Genomic DNA, 22,816 nt, shown 5'->3' with positions numbered 1-22,816 from the left:
TTGGCTATATTTCTAAGCCAAGATATATTAAAGAAGGTATTATAGTCTACTTCTCTTATACTTGGAAAGTGTAAATGTTTTTCTGACACAAAATATTGAAACATTACTAACCAATTATCTTCTCTTGTAGTCGCCTGTTCCCTCATTTTCCTGGTTCTTAAGTATATCAATGCGGATCATCTTTTAGAATTTGGATCCACAGTGGTTCATTTATATTTTTCTTATTGTATATTCAATTTTAGTAAACAAGTATTAGTGTGCCTTTTCTTTTGGAGTTACATGATCCTACTATTATATGAACCTCTATAGGATTGATGAAATAATATAAAAAAATAAATAAATCTCACATTAAGAAAAAATCATCAAAACATGCATATCAAGAGAGTGTTTGGCTCAAAGGTTTGATGCAACTGTTGTTGAACAACTATATTAAAGTGTTTGGTAAAAAATTAAAAAATAATGACTGATAATTAATTTAGTCTCAATCAGTAATTATTGATTATATTAACTTTAGTTATTATTTGTATTAGCTCTATTTTAAAGTTTTCTCTTATTAGCTGATAGCTGATTTGATTTTATTTATTTATTTGGACATTATTATTCTTATTAAAACTTATTAATAAGAACATACTTTAAATTGATCTCATATAATTAGATTTTTATATTTTATAGTAACTAATTATTATTTTAAAATTATTCTTAATAGTTAAATAATTATAATATTTATAGTTATAGTATTTGAAATTAGAAATTTTTATTAGTAGAATTTAAATTTAAATTTATACTTTTAAAATAATTTTTTAAATATTTTTAATAATAAATACAATTGAACTAAAAAAATTGACTATAATATTTTTAATTATGATAAGTTATTTTTATTAATTTGCATCATTGAATATAAATAATAAAATAAAAATTATTAATGATAAATTATACCCTCATTTAATATACTAATAACAACCGATAATAAAATTTTATCAAACGGTTTAATTTATCGGTTATCATCGCCAAATATCAATTATGAGCTGCATTGATTTGCCAAACTAAACATACCCTAAGTGAATAGATGAAGTAGTCTATTGAATGAAGCACATTTCTACTAAAATTGTAATTTATTATTCTTTCGGTAAAATTGAAAATTATTAAAAATATATTTCTTTATATATTTTTTAATATTTAATATTTATTATTATCTTTTATATTCAAATGTATTTATTAATTATTGTAGACTTGTGATAGAGTATATGAAAAAAATCAATTTTTTTCTCTTATACATTCTCATTCTGTCATAGTTGGACTGATATCTCACTTCAGCAGCACAAGTCACCCAATTACAGATAGAAACACACACACAAGAAGTTGAGAAACAAACAAAGTGAAGTTTTCTCTTCCTTTCTATGATGAATCATTTGTACAATTAAACCAATCTTTTGCCTTTTATCTTTCTTTCTTTCATATCATGTTTCTAACATCTCTTCTTCCTATTCAATTTCTATGACCTTGTAAAGAAATGATCCCATTCATGTTCTCCTACTGTTTCAAACAAAATCTTCTTCCAAGAAAATTCTTCATCTTCGTCAGAAACATTCTTACCTTCTCTGATATCACTCCTTATCTTATCAACCCTTTCAAGAACTCCATCAATTGTAATATCAAATGCATCATCAAGGGTCTTTAAGTTAGACCTTGGATTTGCATATACAACTCCTGGAATCAGCTTTATAACTTGCTCTCTCATGGCCATCTTTTTTTCTTTTGGAATCCGAGATAGTATCCTTTCAATACTTGCCTTGCCATTTTTCACCTCATTACGCGGTATGAACACAGAATATTTAGTATAATCCTTAGGCAAATGCCATAAATATTGGACGTAAGCTGAACCTGGATGAAAGAAGACTGGAATACATCCTGCCAAGATTGCATCAAATGTCGATCGCCTTGTATATGAATCCCCTGAAGGCTGCAAGCAGAATGTTGAACTTTGAAAGATCTTCATCACATTAACTGGCTTGTAACATTTGTTTGAACCTGAAGCACATTCAAGCATCTTGCATTTCCTCCTTGTAGCCTGGCATTGATGGATGATTTCTCCGCGGATAGATTCTGTAATGTTAGGCCTTGGAGCACCTGCAAACGAGAACAGGAATCGTCTTTTTATTCTCCTCATTCTGTTCTGCCATCCGAACACTTCTTTGTCGCTCGAAGGATGGAAATAAGTCGGATATGGTATAGCAAAGTCATTTGCGTGCCATGGACTGGACTCAATTGTCAACAATGTCATGTTTCTTGATTCAGGCAAAAGCATAAGTTTGTTTCCCCAATCAGAATTATCATCTGTCAATCTTCTAAAATCCCAAGTAATCCTTCCTGCAACCAAGAAATGATCTCTACCCCACATTCTTTTCCATTCAGGTTTTTCTGTTAGCCACTTGACAAGATCAAGCGAATAATAATCCTTCATCTCTGTATGAGAATTCCATAAATATCTAGCAACATCAAGTCCTGCATAGTAAGGTACAAAGATTGCTGAAGCTAATGAGGAATCATTAGTTAAGCACTTGTACTGTTTCATTCTATTGTGGAAAATGACTTCTAGCATAAACTGATTTGTCTCATACCATCCAGTGTTTGAAAACACTCTGTCAGGATTCCTTAGTCCTGGACCCAAACCAAAGTTTGATATCAAAGAACACATATTAGACCATTCACTAAGGAACTGGCAATGCTTGAGCAAGTCCTCATTGAATTCACCAGGAAGATCATGAATATAAATGTATCGACCAAAGCATGATTCTGAATCCGAATCCGAACCATTTTCTACGATAAGCTGTTCAATCTTTTTCTCTCCTTTAGGAACATAATCAACCTTTCTTTCAATCCCATTATCTCTAACAAAGTCTTTGTTAGCAGATTGAGCTTCAATATTCTCTGTGAGGTGCATTATATTATCTGATTCCTTTGATATTTCATCAAGATATCTATCCCAATCACCTCCTGTAAAGAAATTGTCAATAGGGCTACCTTTACTTGTTACATTCACATCTACAGTAGATTCTTTAACATCTTCTCTATCTTTAATTCCCTTTTCAATAGAATTTCCATGGACATGAACAAATGTAGATTCATGGGTACCAACAAAATTGTCACCTTGGTTTTTATCTATCTTTATACCAGAATAATAGAAATAAACCAATAAGAACCATAAAAGAAAAGATGTGAGAACAAAATACCAGAATTTCTTGGGTCCTTGTCCAACCATAGCTACAGCTTCTTTGTTCTTTCTTCAGGATAATGCACGAATAAGAGAAGTCTTGGCAATCAAGAATCATAGAATTTATGTTCCATGGAGTGATGGGAACAAGAAAGTGATGAGAGGGGAATCTAAAGGGTTGTTTGTGGAGCAAGAAAATGCATGAATAAGGAATAAGTATGGGTTTAAGGAGAGTAAAAGAGGGAGAAAAAGGAAGTGGTTGCGTTGAAGAATTCAAGATGTTGGATCTGTTCAATATTGTTAAGGAATGTTAATTATACATATACACACAAACATACCTTGTTAAGTTAATCAAATTGGTTTGATTAGTTGCTGGACTGTCCTTAATTAAAAATTAAGGTTTTCTTCCTTAACTATATTATTATTATTTTCTTTCTTAATTATTTTCTTCAATTTATTATAATATAATAAACTGACAAAATAGATATATTCCTAAAAAGAACATACAAAAAGAGCATATGTATTATAAAAATATTTTCCTTTTATCATTGAGTTATTTCTTTTCTTTTTTAAATTCTTTTTCTTTTGAGAAACACAATTACTTAATCAGGAAAGAAGAATCACCAAAAGATATATATTTATTAATTATTATTATTTTTTAATCCCACTGATTAGATTACAATTTACAAATGCCTGTTATTATATGCCTCTTTGAAATTGCTGAATGTTACAAAATAGGTTTATAATTTCTTTTTTAACTTTCTTATATATTAATTTTGTCAAATCTTTTTATTAAAGTAATTTTTAAAGTTAAATAAGCAAATAAATAGATTTTTTATTTTAGAAAAACTGGTTTGAAAAAATGCAATCTCAAATGCATACAACAAAGGTCTCATAGATTTAGTCTCTAATGGCTTCACACTAAGTAAATGACTAACCAATCTCTTAAAAAGGATGTCATAGAGGGAACATGACCACATGTATAAAACCCAAAAATAAATAAATAAAAACCTATGGATAAATTTAGAGTGTAACTCCTTTTAAAAAAAATTTCTTTAGTGTTTTCGACTATAGGAATGGCAGCGGGGCGGGTTTTTTTGGTACCCGCTCTATCTGAACCCTAATAAAATTGATTAGATAATTGTAATTAAATTTGAAATGAGTCCCGTTTTAAATTTCAATACACGGGTCGGGTTCGATTTTAATTTATTGGATACTTACTAGCTGAATTCGATTATGTAATTTTTGAATTACTAAATATTGCATATAATTTTTCTTTGGTGATTTATAATACTATTTTAAATATGATAAATTTATGCTTAGGTTGTATTAATGCGTTGAGATTTTAATTTTAGATCTGATTAGTTTAATTTTTATAATATTTTCTGGTTTTATTAGAATTTTTAGTTTTTTGTTTCATCAATATTTGTTAATATATTTTAAAGTTTAAATTTTATAGATATGTATTTATTTAATTGTCAGAATATTCATATAAATGGATATTCAATGGATAAAATATCCGATACATATTTAAATATCTATAAAATTTATTTTAAAAATTAAACAAATTTGAACGGATTTAGGTAGTATATAAGTTTTTCTATTCAAATTTAGAGCGGATTTAGATAATAAAATAATATTTTAAATGAATTTAGAATAGATTTAAATATGTGTATCTAATTAAATTTGAATTTGGAAAACCTTAAATAATCCAATATCCACCCTCTGCCATTTCCATAATGCGAGAGTTTTACCATTTTATATTAAAATAGTTTGTTTAAATTATAATGGATCCTACTAATTAAATAAGTAGTGAGATATGAAAGTCACATTACCTATTATTAGTCTTTAAGAAAATTGATGAACAAGAAGAATGATCTTTGATATACAGTTTGCTTGATATTAAGGTTCTTAATTATTCTTTTAAATAATAGTATTGTGAAGTTTAAGGTTTTGTTTACTGTTTAAAGAAAAAAAAAAAAAGAATTATCAAAAGACAAGAATTTGCAAGGAAATTATTTCTGATTCTTGATATAATGTAACAAATGAGGTTTAGTGAAATAAAAAAAAAAAAGAAGATAAAAGGTGAGAAGGAGAGAGAAGTGCTAAAATAATTTGATTTAATTCTATAATATATATTGTGGCTCCTATAATTTTATTACATTAGCCATAAGGTTTTTGAATTTTAATGAAGCTTAGAATTTGAATAATTTAATGAATAAAAGTTAAATTATCTATTTAGCAAAGAGGAGGTCACTTTTCTAAACGGTTAAGATTACAAAATAAAAATTTAATGGATATAGATAATTAAATGTAAATAATTATAAATTATATGTAACCATTTAATGTTAAACTCAATTAAAAGTGATCTAATAAGGTTTGGATAATTTAGATTTAATATAGAGATAAGTACATAAAAATATTTTGTGGTTTTTTTATTTTACAACTGTTAATATGTGGTATTTTTTCAAATAAAAAGAGACATGTGGTTATAGATCGTGAGAAAAAAAGATATATCATCATTAAAAAGTCTCAATTTGCAAGGATTCAACCACCTTTACGCCGATCAGCTATCATTATCATATTGTTTGTGTTTGATAACGCAAGTTTAAAGCTTAATAACTCACAATTTCAATATTTGATCGTTAAACTGCAATTTAAGAAGTCATTAATCTGATAATATTAATTTAACGGTTAAAAAATGACGTTTTGAGTTATTAAGCTCTAAACTTATATTATCAAACATGAGAGATAATGATGACTGATCGGAGTGAAGATGACTAAATCCTTACAAAAATCAAGACTTTTAATGATGAAATACTTTTCCTTCACGATTTGTAACCACATGGCTCTTTTTGTCTGAAAAAAAAATACATACTAAAAATTGTAAAATGATGAAACCACATAATACTTTTATGTACTTATTCCTTTAGTATATCTAACAAATTGTAAGCTTTTAATGTATAGAGACCTAAAAAATAATTTTTACTTTTGTGATGGGCTAAATCAAAAAAATAATATTAAAATTGTTGTTATCTTTATAAATATAATGGTTATAGTTCCCAGATCACACGTATGATTTTATTCTAAACTAATATCATATATCAGTTAGAAAATACAAAGAAAATTAAATGGCTTTCTGCAAAATACGTGTTGATCTGCACACTCTAGAGAGTAATTAATCATATTATGAATTCAAGTACCATCCCGCTTATTAATCTATTCTTTGTTAGTAATTATAAACATAATTGATTTTGAGTTCATTGATGTTTATTTTAAGAATTTAACCTAACACTAATATGATTCTAGATTTTAAACTTCATAATTGTTAAGTGATTTGGATATTTTTAGGCTAATACTAATATTAATTAAGAGTTTGAGTGTGAAAGAGAAGAATTTCACAATATTGAATGTTAAGACTTGAATTTGAGATAAAAACTCTAGCTAGTCTCTTCACCCTTTAAATAATTTCAAATGATCCGGGAAAAATCTTTTATTTCAAATTCTTTCTAAGAGCAACATATACATGTTAGTATAGTGCAATCTCAAGTATATAATATTACCAACATTGAAACCGAATAAACCAGAAATTACTAGTTGTTTCTTCTGTAGAGCTAAAGGGCACTAAAAGAAGTAATACACTAATTATCATGCATGGCTTCTTAGTTTTTTTTCCTAAAGTTAATTAACTATGGTTCCTAGACATGTATAATAGATAGATTATGGTACATCAACTCACATCAGTGTGTCTATGCAGGATTTTCTTAATTGTTAAAAGCTAAGTGACGGTAAAAAATACATCTATGTGAGCAACGACAAGACAATTCAAGTTGAAGCAATAAGAACTTTTAGGTTATTATTAAGGATTGGATTATTGGATCTTTGATGAAACATTTATTGTGATACTATTTAGGTGGAATTTGATTTCTATTTCTATTTTGGACAAATCAGATTATTTGTGTTCCTTGGCGAATGGAAATTTTAGTTTATTTCATGATTCAAAATTGGTTAGTTTTGATTCTTAGTCAGGTCATAATAATCTTTATTCAATTGATATAATTGCTTCATTTCATGAACCCACGCAATTAAGTATACGAGGTACTAAAAGAAAATCAACCATTGAGAATTTGGTTATTTTATGGCACAAGAGATTAGGTTGTATCTCTAGATAAATAATGGAGAGACTTGTGTCAAACAAAATTCTAGATTTTTTAAATTTCACAACGTCTATGTTAACTATATAAAGAGAAAACAAATCAATAAAAGAAGATTTAAAGCCAAAAGGAATTTGAACGTCTTAGAATTTATACATACAAATTTTTGTCGACTATTCCCTACGATTGCTTGAAATGAAAAACAATACTTTATAATATTTATAGACGATGTTCTATATATAGCTGAATATATCTAATTCATAAAAAATCAAAGTCACTGGATGTATTCAAATAATATAAGGCTAAAGTTGAGAATCAACTCAACAAAAGAATCAAAAGTGTCAAATCGTGGTGGTTAATACTATAATAGATATGATAGTTCAGGTAAACAACATCCATGACCATTTACTAAATTTCTAGAAGAATGCAATATCGTCCCATAGTATACCATACTGAGTTTACCCACTATGAATGGTGTAGCTGAAAGACGAAATAAGACATTTAATGACATAAGGAGCATGATTAGCCATTCTATCTTACCAAAATCACGCTGGGAAGAAGCACTTACAACGGCAACATATATCCTTAGCATAGTTCTAACTAAATTAAATACTAAAATTGTTTATGCACTTTGGACAAGCAAGAAGCCTAGTTTAAAGCATCTTCATGTTTGAAGTTGTCCAACTATGGTAAGGCCTTATAAGCTTAATGAAAAGAAATTAGACTAAAAAACGGTGAGTCATTATTTTATTATCTATTTTGAGAAATTTAGGAGGTACAAATTTTGTGATCCCATGACTAAGTCGATTTTTAAAATGAACAGCTTGTAACTTAAGTCTATTTCATATAAAAGGAAGATGTCTCACATCCAACATTCTCTAACCACCAAGATTCTAATATGGTATTAGTGCCTAAAGACTTAACTGCCTCAAAAATATTGAAATCTTAAAAAAAACATCAGTCTCTATAATGTCTATTTTAATTTTAATAAATATACTGTAAATTTTCTTTAATTAATTAATATTTATAATTCTATTTTTTTATTAGCAAAAATTATAAACGAAAAAAAAATAGTTAAAATTACTAATATTTATGAAAATATAATTAAAATAAATAAAAGTCACCATATATAAAGTATATTGAAACTATTTGTTGTGAAAGTTTTTAATTGCACAAATGATGTTCTTTAAACTAAGAGTACCATTAGAGAAATTATCTTATCTCTCTTTATATATTTCTTTGGATTAAAAGCATCTAGAAAAACAAAAATCTATGAAATTTGGTATTATCCATTATAGAGTTGAAACACATGGGATTAAAAAGCATTGCAAAGTGACACATTCCATTCTTACTTAGCCATTTTCTGGACATTACTTAGCCAGAAAAATAACTTTTTGTGGACTTACTTAGCCAGAAAAGAACTTTTTCAATTATAAATTTGAAGGAAAAGTTGTTGGTCATTGGTTACTTGGTAGAAAAGGATAATTTAATATCTGAATAAAAGAAAGCTCCAAATCAACATTAAACCTCTAAAGACAATGTTTAGATGTTGATTTGTTTTTAACTAAGAATTGACCATAATTAAATTACTCAGTAGGAAAATGTGAATTTGGAGACTTGTGAATTGTCCAATTCTGATATAATGATAAAGATTTACTTTCCACCACCACAATTGTAACCTTAGTTGCACAATATTTTGCCAAATGTCAAAAGATGCATATATTTTTCCTTTCTTTATTTGGACCATTGTTTTCTAAGAAAATGCTCTAAGACCCTTCATCTATTCAAAGTTATCTCTTGCTTCAACTATTAGATAGGTTTTATGTTTCTTGACATGGAAGTTGTTCACTTTTGTCTTAAAATAAAAACAAATAATTTTATATACCAATTTGCAAGAGCCATGATATCCTCATTATCAAGTGTCTAGGGCTAATGATGTTGGTCTTATGGTATATTTCAATATAATTTTTATAAAAATATCATCTAGTCTATTGGTTTTTAAAGAGTCTTTTTAATATATTATATTGTTACAAAAATATCGTTCAATCGATATGTTTTTAAAGAGTCGTTCTAATATATTATAAGTATATAATATCATAAAAATCTATAAGAATTGATGTTATTTTAATTTTAATAATTTATTAACATAATTAATTACTATATAAGCCAATAATATATAGTCCTTAGTTAGTAATCAATCAAATTTTTATCTATTTTTGGAAATTTACCAATAATATTTGACAATTATGAAATTCATCTATGTGATTTTGATTTGTATAAATAATAAAAAATTATATATAAATTTATTAAAAATATATATTAGTATGTATAAAATAAATAAATTATACAAAATGATACGAATTAATTATCTATAATTAAAAAATAGAATTATAATAGTAGGGTTCCACAATAATATTTTAGCAAAATCTATTTTTAAAATAAATTTTTCTAAAATAAATTTTTTTGACACTTCTTAATACTTTTATAATTTGATTCTTTTAAAATTTCAGTTTAGTCTTCTTTAAATCTTATCCTTATATTGTCATTGTTTAAAGCACAAAATAATCCATAATATTTAGGTAAAAGAATTGACATTTTATTAAGTTAAGAAATTACGGGATGAAACCTTTTGCTCTTGATTGTATAATATCAATAGTTTATTGAGAGAGGAAAATAATCAATATATCAGGCAATTATATAATATCAAAAGTATATTTTTGACTGCAATCGAAAAGGTAATTTATCATAAAATATTTTAAACAAGTCTTTATAATTCAATATCATAAAGACCATTATTGATATTACTGGATTAATAGAAAAACTTATTTCTTTTTAAATTTTTATATCCTTAAAAAATACAAAGAAATTTCATGCTTTACTAAGTTATCAAGCTCTAGAAAGTCTAACTTTTTATTTACTAATATAAAAGATAAATAATGTCTAGTGCTAATGTTTAATTTTTTAATTAGTCGTTTACTCGTGCGTTGCACGATTATTATTATTATTTCAATTATAAAATCAAATTTATAAATACAATTTAATCAATTGCTTAATATTTAATATTAATTTATAATAATTTTAAAAATAATAGCAAATTAACTATTTCTAAATATCTTTAATTTTTTAAAAAATTTATTCATATTATGATATTAATAAAATATTTATTTATTAATATTATCTTTCAATTAATACTATCAATAAATTATTTCTAAAATATTTATTTATTAACTCTATTATTATATAAACTAATACTATCACTATATTAATATTACTATTATTTTAAAATTAAAAATTATTGTATAATTAAAAATTAATTTATTAGTGAATATAATATTTAATATTTTTCTATAATTATAATCGTTATCTTAATTAGAAAAATGATTTGTTAGTTAATATAATATTAAAATATAATTAAGATGCTATCTTTTAAAATAATTATTTTTTAATTAAAAACTAATCATTATCTAATTAAAAAACTAATATATTAGTAATGTGCTATTTAGGATTAGAATGGGTGTTTAATTAGGAATGTAATTTATTAATCAATAAATTAATTAAAAAAATCATAAAATTATACATAAACTTGAATTCTATGTGTCAAAAATAGTACAGATGTCAAAATAAGAATCTTGCATATTAAAAATTAAATACACGTATAAAAAAATTTTAGGTCTTATAGATTGATATATATATATATATATATATATATATATATATATATATATATATATATATATATATATATATGGATTAAAAACTAATTGTTACGTGTTCGTTGCACGATTTTATTATTATTTTATTATAAATGAAAATATAAATTGAACTTATAAATAAAATTTAATAGATTTTTTAATATTCTATAACAACTTATATTATTTTATGAAATAATAAATTAAAGAGTTTTCTTTAAGAGTATTTTGAGATTTTATTAGTAGGATTATACGAAAGTTATTTTTAATCTCTAACTAATTAATATTATTATTTTTTAAGATTAGAATTAATATATAATTAAAAAATTAATTTATTAATTAATATAACATCAAAGATATTATTTAAAAAATTATTGTCTAGAATTGAAATTATTGTCTAACTAGAAAATTATTTTGTTAGTTTCTATTGGAAGAAATTTTTTAATTAATGTAATATTAAATTTTAATTAAAATATTCTTTTTAAAATTAAAAATATTATTTAATTATAAATATAATTTATTAATCAATAAGTTAATAAAAATTATGAATTTCACACATATTTAAATTTTATATATTAGAAATAAGTACACTTTATAAATAATAATCATGTCAAAATAATTTCATGTTTATTACATTATTAATTCATGTTAGAACTTTTTTAGTTATATTTTTGTTTATTTATTTATAAGTTACAATATTTTAGATATGAATATTTGTTAAATAAATTGACAATATAAAATGAATATATATCTCTAAAGTTATATAGCTCTAAAATTTATGTCTAGTGACTTAGTAACTTTATTTTTATATCATTATTTCTAAAATGAGTTATTTATTAAATTTTTTATTTTTATTTTATTAAATTCTAAATTTTTATTTTATTTTATTAAATTTATGTATTTTCTTTCTTAGTTAGATTAGAAATAAATTATATAAAAATAGAAAAATTTAATAAAATAAAATAAAAATAAATAAAACTAATAAAATAAGGTTGACAAATTAAAAATTAAAAATATATTTTTATCATTTTCAATATGGTAATGTTTTCTGTATTCAATTTAATTATTATTCTTTTCACTTAACTCCCCAACGGTGATTGGCTCTCTTTCACAACAATGGACAGATGCTCAACGTGTAGTTGGGATTAAGAACAGCTCTGGTCAGGTTGACAGTGCGAGTGATTGGCGGAAATAATAATAATAATAATAATAATAATAATAATTAATTAATTATTATTATTATTATTATAATATATTTGAGAAATTCACATTTATAAGAAATCTATTTAAAAATAATTAAATATGTTAAATATATAATGGAAATCTTACATTTTAAATACTGAAAAAGCTAAAAAGAGGATTGCATGTTATAATCTTTAAACTTTGAATATTATAAAATCTGATCATTTTAATTTACAAGTTTTAAAATATAATAATTTACGGTGCGAAACTAATTGAAAAAAATTATTATATTTTTTAAAATCTAATTATATTTAAAAATAAATAAATAAATAATATACTTGGAATTACACATTAAAAATACAATTTTTGACAAATAATCTCTTTTAAGTAGCACTTTCTAAGAAGGTACTTCTCATGAATAAGAACCACAGATTATTATTATATGATTTTAATAATCTCTGCAAGGGGACAAAATCTAAAAGGCAAATTAGAAAGACATCACAATGCTTTACAAGAATCATACTACCCATGTTCATTAATCCTGAATTAAGTACACTATTAACTTTAATCTCTGATCTAATTTGTTTAGTAATTAGCAAGTACCCTGATTTTTTTTTTCTTTCTATATGAATTAATTGTATCAATCTCAATATAATCTTTGTGCTTATTTAATGTTATTTTACCAAATTGAATCCTTTAGTTAAATTATACATCAAATAATGAGATATTATGAACATCAACCAATAAAAATGATGGCAGACAAAGAGACAAATACATAAATTTAATGAATTTCATATAATGTTTTTTTAAATCATTACATTATTCTTATAAAAATTAATTACCACTTTGATTTCTCTATTCACATTAATCACTTATAATCATTATTAAAAGTAAAATAATTGCTCCCCTTTACTTCAACTCCATTGTAAATGGATAACAACTCATTCAAATCTATTTCAGAGTTTATATTTTCAAAAATAAAAACCCAAAAAGTAGAATTGCTATTTACTATTTAAATTAAATTTAAATATATTATTATATTATTATTTAGAGAAAATATTATTTTTATATTAACTGTAAATAATATGTAGCCATCAATTATCATATAGTTGAGGAAAATAGGCATTTCCCTGATAAATAATGAAAAATCAAAGCAAGTTTTGGAGATGGGTTTTGAGTGAGAAGCCGAATCCAGCTAGATTCTAATATTGTATTGAACTGAAAATTAGATTATTTAATTTCTCTAGTCGGACATTAGAGTAAGTACAAACCATAAATCCAAGACATTATTGTCATAATAATTTAAAACAAAGCATCAATTTTATGTTCTATCTTAATAAATAACCAAAACGGAACGCATTTATACCTCCCTCTCCCTCTCCCACTTCACCTTCCTTCTCCTGCAATGTACCGTGATCTTTGATAAAAACAATTTCTTGATTCAGTTTTTAATCAGAATCAATGGTGGGGGGAGAGCCCGCAAACAGTACTGTAGGGATCAAGGTACATCATCATCCACGGCGAGGAGGGGACAACGTTGTACACCCAGTGGGCCAATCACCACCACCCTTATCTAAAGGATCAACGCCGTTACCAGTGGTAGCGTCTCATAATCAGCAGCAAAATGTGTCGTCAGCCGGCGAGTTTAGGCCGTTTAGACGGTGGTTACCATGGCTAGTACCGTTATTTGTGGGGGCTAATGTTGTTTTATTTGTTACAACTATGTATGTTAATAACTGTCCCAGCAATAGCCTGAAGCCAGAATCTTGTATTGCCAAGTTTTTAGGGAGGTTCTCTTTTCAACCCATGAAGGAAAACCCGCTTCTTGGTCCTTCTTCTTCTACGTGAGTGCCTCATCTCTCTTGATATGTTCATGTCTTTCTTTCCAAATTTTGAAGCTTTTTGGATTCTGGGTTTTTGATTAAAATGATTAAAAATTCCTTTCCTTTTTATATATTGTCTTACATTTGCTTGTGGTAGTGAAAGAATATTGGAGTTTTTTGGTTCTGGGTTTTAATCTAAATGGTTGGTGATTCTCTATATGTGATTCTGCATTGCTGGTTCTTTGCATGCGATGCTGGATGACTTTTTTTTTTTTTCTTTTTAAGGTTGAGTGATTGATTTTACTTTATTTGTCATACTACGTTGCTTGTTCTTTGGATTTGTGATGATGGAATTTTAGGTTTGAAGTTTTCAGGGTATGGGTCCGGATTTATATGATAAATGATTATTTGTCTGTGATTCTACATGGCTTCTTCTTTGCATGTTATAGTCGAGGGACATTTGAGACTTTGGGTTCAGGGTTTTGATTTGAATGATTGATGATTCTTTATATGTGATTCTACATTCTGGGTTCTGGATTATGTTTAAAATCATTGATAATTCTTTATATTTGATTCTACATTTCTTGTTCTTTGCATATGATAGTGGATTAATAGTTGAGATTTTGGGTTGTGGTTTTGATTAAAATGATTGATGATTCTTTATATGTGATTCTACTTTGCATTTGTGATTGTGGATGAACCTTGGAAAATTTGGGTTCTGGGTCTCGATTAAAACGATTGATGAATTCTTTATATTTAATTGCTTGTTCTTGGCACGATAATGGATATTTGAGATTTTCAATTTTTTCCTTGTTGGGTTGGCACTAGACAACTTCATTTCAGTCATTTCTTTAATTATTTTGGGCAAGTTCAAATTTAGTTAACATGTGTTAATTAACACACAAAAGATTTGCATAGTTGTAGAATTTAGAAGTTGTGTTTTTTAAAGTTTTCCTTTGCCGACTATAGTCTTTCTAGATGGAGCTGCATTTCATATATATATTACATTTATGGAATGGGAACCCGAGTTTCTTTGTCTAATATGCTGTAGTATATGTTTTCAGATTAGAGAAGATGGGAGCTTTAGATGTGGACAAAGTGGTGGATGGGCACCAGGCTTGGCGCCTACTTTCTTGCATGTGGTTGCATGCCGGAGTGTTCCATATACTCGCCAACATGTTGAGTCTTGTATTTATTGGAATTCGACTTGAGCAAGAATTTGGATTTAGTATGTATCTAGTTTCTCAAAATCACCTTTGTTATTAATGTCTTTTTGTTACTTTTTAATGTCATAAACCTGTTCATGTGAAAGAGTTTCTAGGAACTGCAATCACCTATCTACTAAGTACAACTTAAATAGACATGTCTGTCTGGTGTACATCGATGATGGTGATTTGAAACGATGGATACCATTTGTGACTTTACAAATAGTTTTTAGTACTAATGCTTGTATTTATTGTTTTTTATTAATATTATATTTTTGGGGGTTGAAGATCAGTTAACATTTTCTTTTTGGGTGCAAGTTATAATTTATTTCCGTTATTTACGTGTTTCAGTCCGAATCGGGTTGGTGTATGTCATATCTGGTTTTGGTGGGAGCTTGTTGTCAGCCCTCTTTATTCAGTCAAATATCTCCGTTGGTGCCTCTGGTGCACTTTTTGGCCTACTAGGAGGCATGCTTTCGGAGCTGATTACAAACTGGACCATATATGCAAATAAGGTACATTCAATTGCTCTGAATAAATAGTTTCCTAGAACATTTTCACCTTTAGATAATGTGATATGTCTGTCCCAGTTATCTTACACTACCAATTCTTATGTGCAGTTGGCAGCATTGCTGACTCTTGTTTTGATCATCATAATAAATTTAGCAGTTGGAATCCTTCCACATGTGGACAACTTTGCCCATATTGGAGGGTTTTTTTCTGGATTTCTTCTTGGATTTGTATTCTTGATTCGGCCTCAGTTTGGGTGGGTTAACCAAAAAGCTTGTCCTCCAGGGTACATTGCACCCCCAGCTAAATCTAAACACAAGACCTATCAGTATGTACTTTGGGTTGTCTCTGTCATACTATTGATTGTTGGGTAAGTTGTTCTTTACAGTTGGGATTTTGATTACATATTTGATTTTCTGTATGTGATATTTTATATGGGTATATATCATTATGGTTAAAGTAAATTCCTTAGTATATGGAGAGAAGCTGAGTGACATAGATAAGCATAATAGGAACTTACTTCTAGATTTTCTATAGTTATTGCTTTAGAGCCTGTTTGGAATTGTTGTTGGGTGTAAAAAGCACAGATTTAAAATTTTTAATTAATAGATTAATTTTAGTTTTTTTTACAAATTGCTTTTGTCAAGCATGCTTTTGGAAAAAAAACATCAATTACCGAGGCATTTTCAAAACTAAAAAAATGATATTAAAAAGCATTTTTATCTTTTCTAGAATCGATATTCTATACTTCATGTACAAGACTGGCCAATTATGTTCCAAAATGAAATGATTGAGGGAAGGAAGGCTTTATCAATTTTTGTTTTCTATTTTCGACGAGTTAAATTTCAAACAACTTGAACAATCTGAACTGTTATAGGTACTTGTTCAGGAGTTTTCTTTACATTCTGTAATTTTTCCAGATTTGCAGTTGGGTTGGTAACACTCCTTCGCGGCACAAATTTAAATGATCATTGTTCTTGGTGTCATTATATGAGCTGCGTCCCTACCTCATTGTGGAGTTGCAAGTCGTCAAGAGTTGATTGCAATGTAACTGCTTTTACCTCTCTCTCTCTCTCTCTCTCTCTCCTCCCTTTGCATGTTCTTTATTGGTTTGTATGTGCTGTTCATATTATGTTTATCTAAATCATTGACATAAGAAAGGAAACTGCAGTAGTAATGAAGGGAATGGATTTGAAATGCTCCCTTTCGACATAGTTTTTACTAAACCATACGACGGACCTGCATTCTCTTTTTGACTTGGTGCTTTGGGGATTGAATTTTGTCTTGATATCTATTCGACCTTGTTTCAAACAAAAAACGACTTGCTTTTCCCACCTTTTGACTTGGGTATCTCAGAGGAGTGATGTGTAGGATACTGCAGAATAAATCAAAGTCTAGCCTTGGGGAGCAATACAGAATGATGCAATTATATAGCACCTATACTATTTGCTCTTAAATGGTTTTTTCTTCATTGTTTTTGTTCTGATTTCTTTTTGGTTCCTGAATCCATTGTTGTGCTTCCAGTTGAGCCAATTTGGAAATGAACTCAACATTACATGCATAAGCACTGGGAAAAGCCATGTCCTTTCACTGTCGGCTGATGGAGCTCTTTCCCAGTCTCAGCAGGAGTTATGTGTTCAGCTTTGCAGTTGATGTAAAGAGATGGCAGAGGGATGTATAATAACTTGGTGTATTATATGATTCATTTATGTAACTGTAGACAACATGCTTCTTTAGCCGCAAGCCGCAAAGTAATGACCCAAATTCATGAAGTTAGTCTTCACCTATGCTCGCAAATTGTCATTGTTTTTATGTGAGTAGGATGAATGAATTCACCATTCGTAACTAGCAGCATAGTTCTTGTATTTTAGTTCAGATCGTGACTAGATTTGTTGAAGGGTGAGATGATGGAAAACATGTTTTAATAGAATCTTAAAGAGCACTTTATTTGGAATTACTTCTCTTTATTAGGTACTGAAAATCAATCCATCCATAAGTTTAAGGAACGAGGTTTTAATATATGCCCCTAAACTTTGCGGGCAGAGCCAATTAGGCTCTTTTGACATTTTTAGGCTATTTTAATATAAAATTTTAATATTTTAGCTCAATTTAACTTTAGATGAGAGAGTTTACGTGTACTCTCTTTTAAAAGTAAAAAGAAAAGTTAAAGTAAAATAAAATAATATGTAGTATTTATTAAGGATTTGTAATTTTTTGATATTATTATTAATAGATAATTACTTGTTTGTTAAATTTAATTTTAAAAATTATTATTGTTTTTATTGGATTCCCTTGCTTAATAAAAAGGATAAATATTGGCTCAAAATGATCCAAAAAGGTTAAAAAGGCTTATTTAGCCCTACCCTCAAAATTTAGAGGCTTATTTGAACTTTATTTTTAAGTTTCAAAAGGCTAAATGTTGGATTAAAATGACCCAAAAGGCTAAAAGGGCCTATTTTGGTCGTACCCTCAAAATTTAAAGGCTTATTTGAACTTTATTCTTAAGTTTTTACATGATGTATGAATCCTAGTCTCATTAGTGATGCAAGATAACATTAGATTGCAAAAAATGGACAAGTTACGGGCTGAAATTTGGTGTTTATGACAGGATTTGAGATATGATACTTTAACTAGCAAAGAAAAAAAAATAAAATATCTAAAATTACACCTAAAAATACTTCGAGTTTTAAAATCCATAAAAATAAATACAATAAAAAATTATACTCGAATTCAGCTTTTTTAACTATTTATAGCAAATGAAATACTTGAAACCTCCTCTTAGACTCATCTATGAACTCACCGGGAATAATGAAGTCCACCTTTTCGAACATTATAAATAGGCAACACAAATTCACAACTTTAAGAGTTTTTTTTTTTTTTTTTTTTTTTTTGTACTTGAGCAATAAATCAAACCTTTTGTTCTCTTCTATATGCTGATCAATATCTTGCAAAGGCTCTACTTTTCTTATTGTTTTTCTAATTCTTCCTTTACTTGAATTGATTCTTCATCTTCAATGTCTTGGACATGCAAAGTTTTGGAGCGAGATTTGAGGTTTTGTAATCATAAGTATTTAATCTTCTATCCCTTTTCCATGTTGCTCATGGAATTGCATATGCTCTTCTATTAGCTGCCATTGTTGTTTCACCTCTTTTGCTTGTTTAAGATACGTCTCTAGTTGTTTGTTAATGTACTATTAATTTCTACTATTATTACAGTAATTGCTACCATTAATTTCTACCACTTGCTGTCTTGAAATCCCTACATGTGAATCTAGATATGGAACTTTTTTAATTGCACATTTTGAAGTTTTAAGTTTTAAATTTTGTAGTTACTGGTGCTTTCTTGGTATTAGATTTCTTGCTCATTTACCAACACTAGGCATAGTTTGCATATTAGGTCTTAGGTTTGGCTTTGGCACAACTTGTATGCTTTTGTCTCTAATGATGTTGGATGCAATTTGTAGATTTAGGGTTAGTAGTTTTGGAAGTCTGATCGCTAGGGTTTGAAGGGAACCTTCTGAGCAAATCCCTATTAGTCATTGAAAACTTCAATCGATTAAACCTTAAACTCGTATCATCATTCTTTGATAAGAATACGATGACAGTTTTTCTTAAAGCTCTGTTTTCATTTCTTGCAATATTAATGTATGGTTGAATCCATATTTGTGTAACATAATACCTTCATGATTTTGTAGATTTTACCCTATACAGTTCTTCATAATTATGGTGATTAAAGTAATATTTGACAGAATCAATTCAATCACAAGATTTTATATGATCAATTCATAAATCCTATATTTCTATTGTTGATGAATATCAAACTATAAGAGTCTTTGAAGCTTTGATACCAAATTTAGTGTAGGATAGATTTAGATAATCTATTTTATTTTGATTTTTACAGAAACTAAAGAAGTTGCAAACTTAAATATGATATTTATAATTCTGAAATCTGATGCTTTGATAAATAAAGGAAAAATAGAAAAGCTTAGAATCACACTCTGAAAAGGTTCCTCCATAATGAATTATTATTCACATTCAGCTTTTATTTCTTAAATTGTACCTCATAATAGTTAGAATACTAACTAATATATTAAAACAACTGATAAAAATATAATAAAAATATAATTTTATAAAAATTAAAAAAGATATAACTCGATCTCGTCTTAATTCAGTTCAAATAATTTTACTTATCCTTTATCCGATTCAACTCTTAATTAGATAATACAGATTGACAAAACTCAACTCCCATAATCATTCATGTAAAGTGACATGAAGGAATTGATGGATTATACAACAGCAATTCTTGATTCCAGTTCCAAAAGATGTTGATTAGTAAAAGAAGGCTAAATATATATTTATGATTTTAAATTTTAATAATTTAGTCGGCTCAACATTTTAATTTTTAATATAATTTAATAGACATTTAAATTTATTTTTAGTAATATTTTAATATTTTTTGACATGTGTTTTTATTTAATATGTCTTCATATATTCTATGAATGTGCTTAAATATTATTAAAAAATAAATTTAAATATGTATTAAATTAAATTAAAAATTAAAAATTATTAAAAAATCACTTTTTTAATAAATACAAATTCAAGATAAAAATATTTTCTAATAAGAACCATAATATGCAAGCTATGTTCATCTTTATTAAAAAAAAGAATTAAGAAAAAAAAAACTCGACATGCATGGCAGCAGGAAACAAATTATGCAAGGAATAAGTTGCAAATCTACCTTAACTATTTGCAAAATGTCAATTTAATCATAAGATTTTAGTTTGATTTAGTTAGCCCTAAGTTCTATTTTTAGGATTATTTTGGCCCATATTCAAGTTATGTAAATAGTATTTAAAAAAAAGGTTGAAAATTTTATATTGCAAGATATCAATGGATGCAAATATACATATTATATATAATAAATTGATTATTTTCTTAAACTATGATATTTAGTCATGGAAATGAATTGATTATAAATAAGAATCATAGAAGGTTAAATTAAACTTTATGACTAAGCTTTTAGGAAAGTTTATACCTCCAAGGGTGCATGGATGTCAACCTTTTACATTCATGTAACTAAATAAAGGGGAAAATATTCTTGAACAAATGTAAATGGCCTTAAAAAAATAGTAATTTCATTAAAGAAAAAAACAACAAAATAGTAATAAAAATACCCAATTAGGTGAGGTAGGTAAAGAAATAAATTTCTGGTCATAATTCATGGAAAATTTGAAATGAATTGGGAGTTTTATAACAGAAGAAGCTAACAAATGATGGTGGGTTGGACCATAATGTATTGTCTTTTGCATGCATGTGACTAGTGCCTATATATATTATATCTATCATCAATTACTTCCACATCACTATGCCCTTGTCCCTTTGGAATTATGTTTTTCCCTCTATTTATTTTTTAGCTTTTGGGGCAAGTGGCCTCCTAACCTTTTAAACATGATGATGGGCAGTTAAGTTGGTAGTTGCAGCAGATGGTCTTTACTTCTACAACTAAACTGGTGAAAATAATATTGAAAGCAAGGTTAATTATATATATATATATATATATATATATATAAGAGAATATTTCGTTCTTAAATAAATAGGATGAGAATGGAAATAGAAATGAGTAATTTCTATTGGTGTTTGATTCATTAAAAATCACTTTCGAATCGGAATGGGATTACCCATCAATAGAAATCATCTATTTTTTATTTTTTCTTAAAGAATAAAAAATTTATTTCCATTAAATTCAAGCTAAATTTATTATAAATAATCAAACAAGTAAAATAATAATTTATTTTCATATAAATATTATTTTTATAGATAATAATTATAAAATTAAATATTATTATTAGTATCAACCATAAATGAACTTATTCTCATTCTTTACTCAATTAAATAATATATGAAATATATGATCATTCTCATTCTCATTTCTTCATAAATGAACTTAATTCTCATTTTTTATTCAATCAAATAATATATAAAATATAATCATTTTTATTCTCATTTCTTTTTATTCCCATTTTTATTTCTAGCATCGAACCAAACAGATTCTAAGAGAAAAACAAGAAATACACTAGAAAAATAATTCTAATAATAGTTGGCTCTATTTTCATAGTTAGAATCATAATTTATTATATTTGATTCAATCATTTTTCAGTGAAATAATTTTCGAATGTACAGATCGGATCTGAAAAATACATACTTAAAACTCATCATGAAAAATAAATTAATAGGATAAACATTTTAATGATAAATACATTTCTTAGATATGATTTCCTTTTCTTTTTCTATCTTTATTTTATTTGGCATGGAGATTGCTTAAAGCTGAAAGCCAAATGTGTATAGGCATGCAAGGTTTCATCAAATTAGAATTTTGCATGATTTAGCTTATTGGTCCCTACTTTCAAGTTTCAACTAACCGATTGATAAAGACTTGGCAAAGTCCCTTCATTATACTCTTTTTTGTTTCTTAAATAATTTTTTTGCTAATTTTAGTTCACTAATTTAAACAAAATCATCATTGTTTCAGGTTGTAATTATTTGTTTTGATCCAATTTTTCAAACGGTTGATCATCAAAATTGGGAAAAAGATATGTCATTCTGATGCATAATGCATTATTGAGCAGGAATTAAGAAATTTAATCTCTCTTAACTATGTAAGTTTTCACTATTAATATGATCATTACTTTACCAAATAAGAGGGAAACAATCATAATTAATTACATATTTGGACATTTAAACTTTAATTATTTAGTCATTTTTATGTTTGAATTTTCAATATAATCTACTAAGAAAAAAAATTTAGATGTTTGTTAAATTAAATTAAAAATTAAAAATATTTAAGAGATTATAAAAACAGAATTCAAATACTTACCGGATTAAATTAAAAATTAAGATGTTAATGCGATTACGATAAGAAATTTTCAAATTAAACTTAAACACTTAATCTTTTACACTATAGTTAGGTTTATTATTGGGATACCTAATGCAATTTTTCTCATTGACTAGATAGTAAATCCTTAACAAACCAAATCCACTTATT

The 22,816-nt window shown here is 26.6% G+C and overlaps 2 protein-coding genes across 3 annotated transcripts; one reads left to right on the top strand and one right to left on the bottom strand.

Moving 5' to 3' along the window:
• Nucleotides 1-1,359: 1,359 nt before the first annotated feature.
• LOC8282203 (probable xyloglucan galactosyltransferase GT11) lies at nt 1,360-3,493 on the bottom strand. 2 transcript variants are annotated; one of them, XM_048371512.1, is made up of 2 exons: nt 3,231-3,493; nt 1,360-2,994 (listed from the first exon to the last, which is right to left on the bottom strand). In XM_048371512.1, the coding sequence occupies exon 2, from the start codon at nt 2,939-2,941 to the stop codon at nt 1,493-1,495; it is 1,449 nt and encodes a 482-aa protein (XP_048227469.1). In that variant the 5' UTR covers nt 2,942-2,994; nt 3,231-3,493; the 3' UTR covers nt 1,360-1,492. The 2 variants fall into 2 exon arrangements, with proteins under 2 accessions (XP_048227469.1, XP_015583247.2); XM_015727761.3 differs by having other exon boundaries at nt 1,360-3,493.
• Nucleotides 3,494-13,391: 9,898 nt separating this feature from the next.
• LOC8282205 (RHOMBOID-like protein 1) lies at nt 13,392-17,728 on the top strand. Its single transcript, XM_002533050.4, has 6 exons — nt 13,392-14,080; nt 15,124-15,287; nt 15,616-15,779; nt 15,885-16,144; nt 16,695-16,821; nt 17,299-17,728. The coding sequence occupies exons 1-6, from the start codon at nt 13,698-13,700 to the stop codon at nt 17,425-17,427; spliced, it is 1,227 nt and encodes a 408-aa protein (XP_002533096.2). The 5' UTR covers nt 13,392-13,697; the 3' UTR covers nt 17,428-17,728.
• Nucleotides 17,729-22,816: the final 5,088 nt, after the last annotated feature.

The sequence above is a fragment of the Ricinus communis genome, chromosome 1, assembly GCF_019578655.1.
Source record: "Ricinus communis isolate WT05 ecotype wild-type chromosome 1, ASM1957865v1, whole genome shotgun sequence".
NCBI classification, from domain to species: Eukaryota; Viridiplantae; Streptophyta; class Magnoliopsida; order Malpighiales; family Euphorbiaceae; genus Ricinus; species Ricinus communis.
This window is presented reverse-complemented; position numbering and strand designations above follow the sequence as displayed.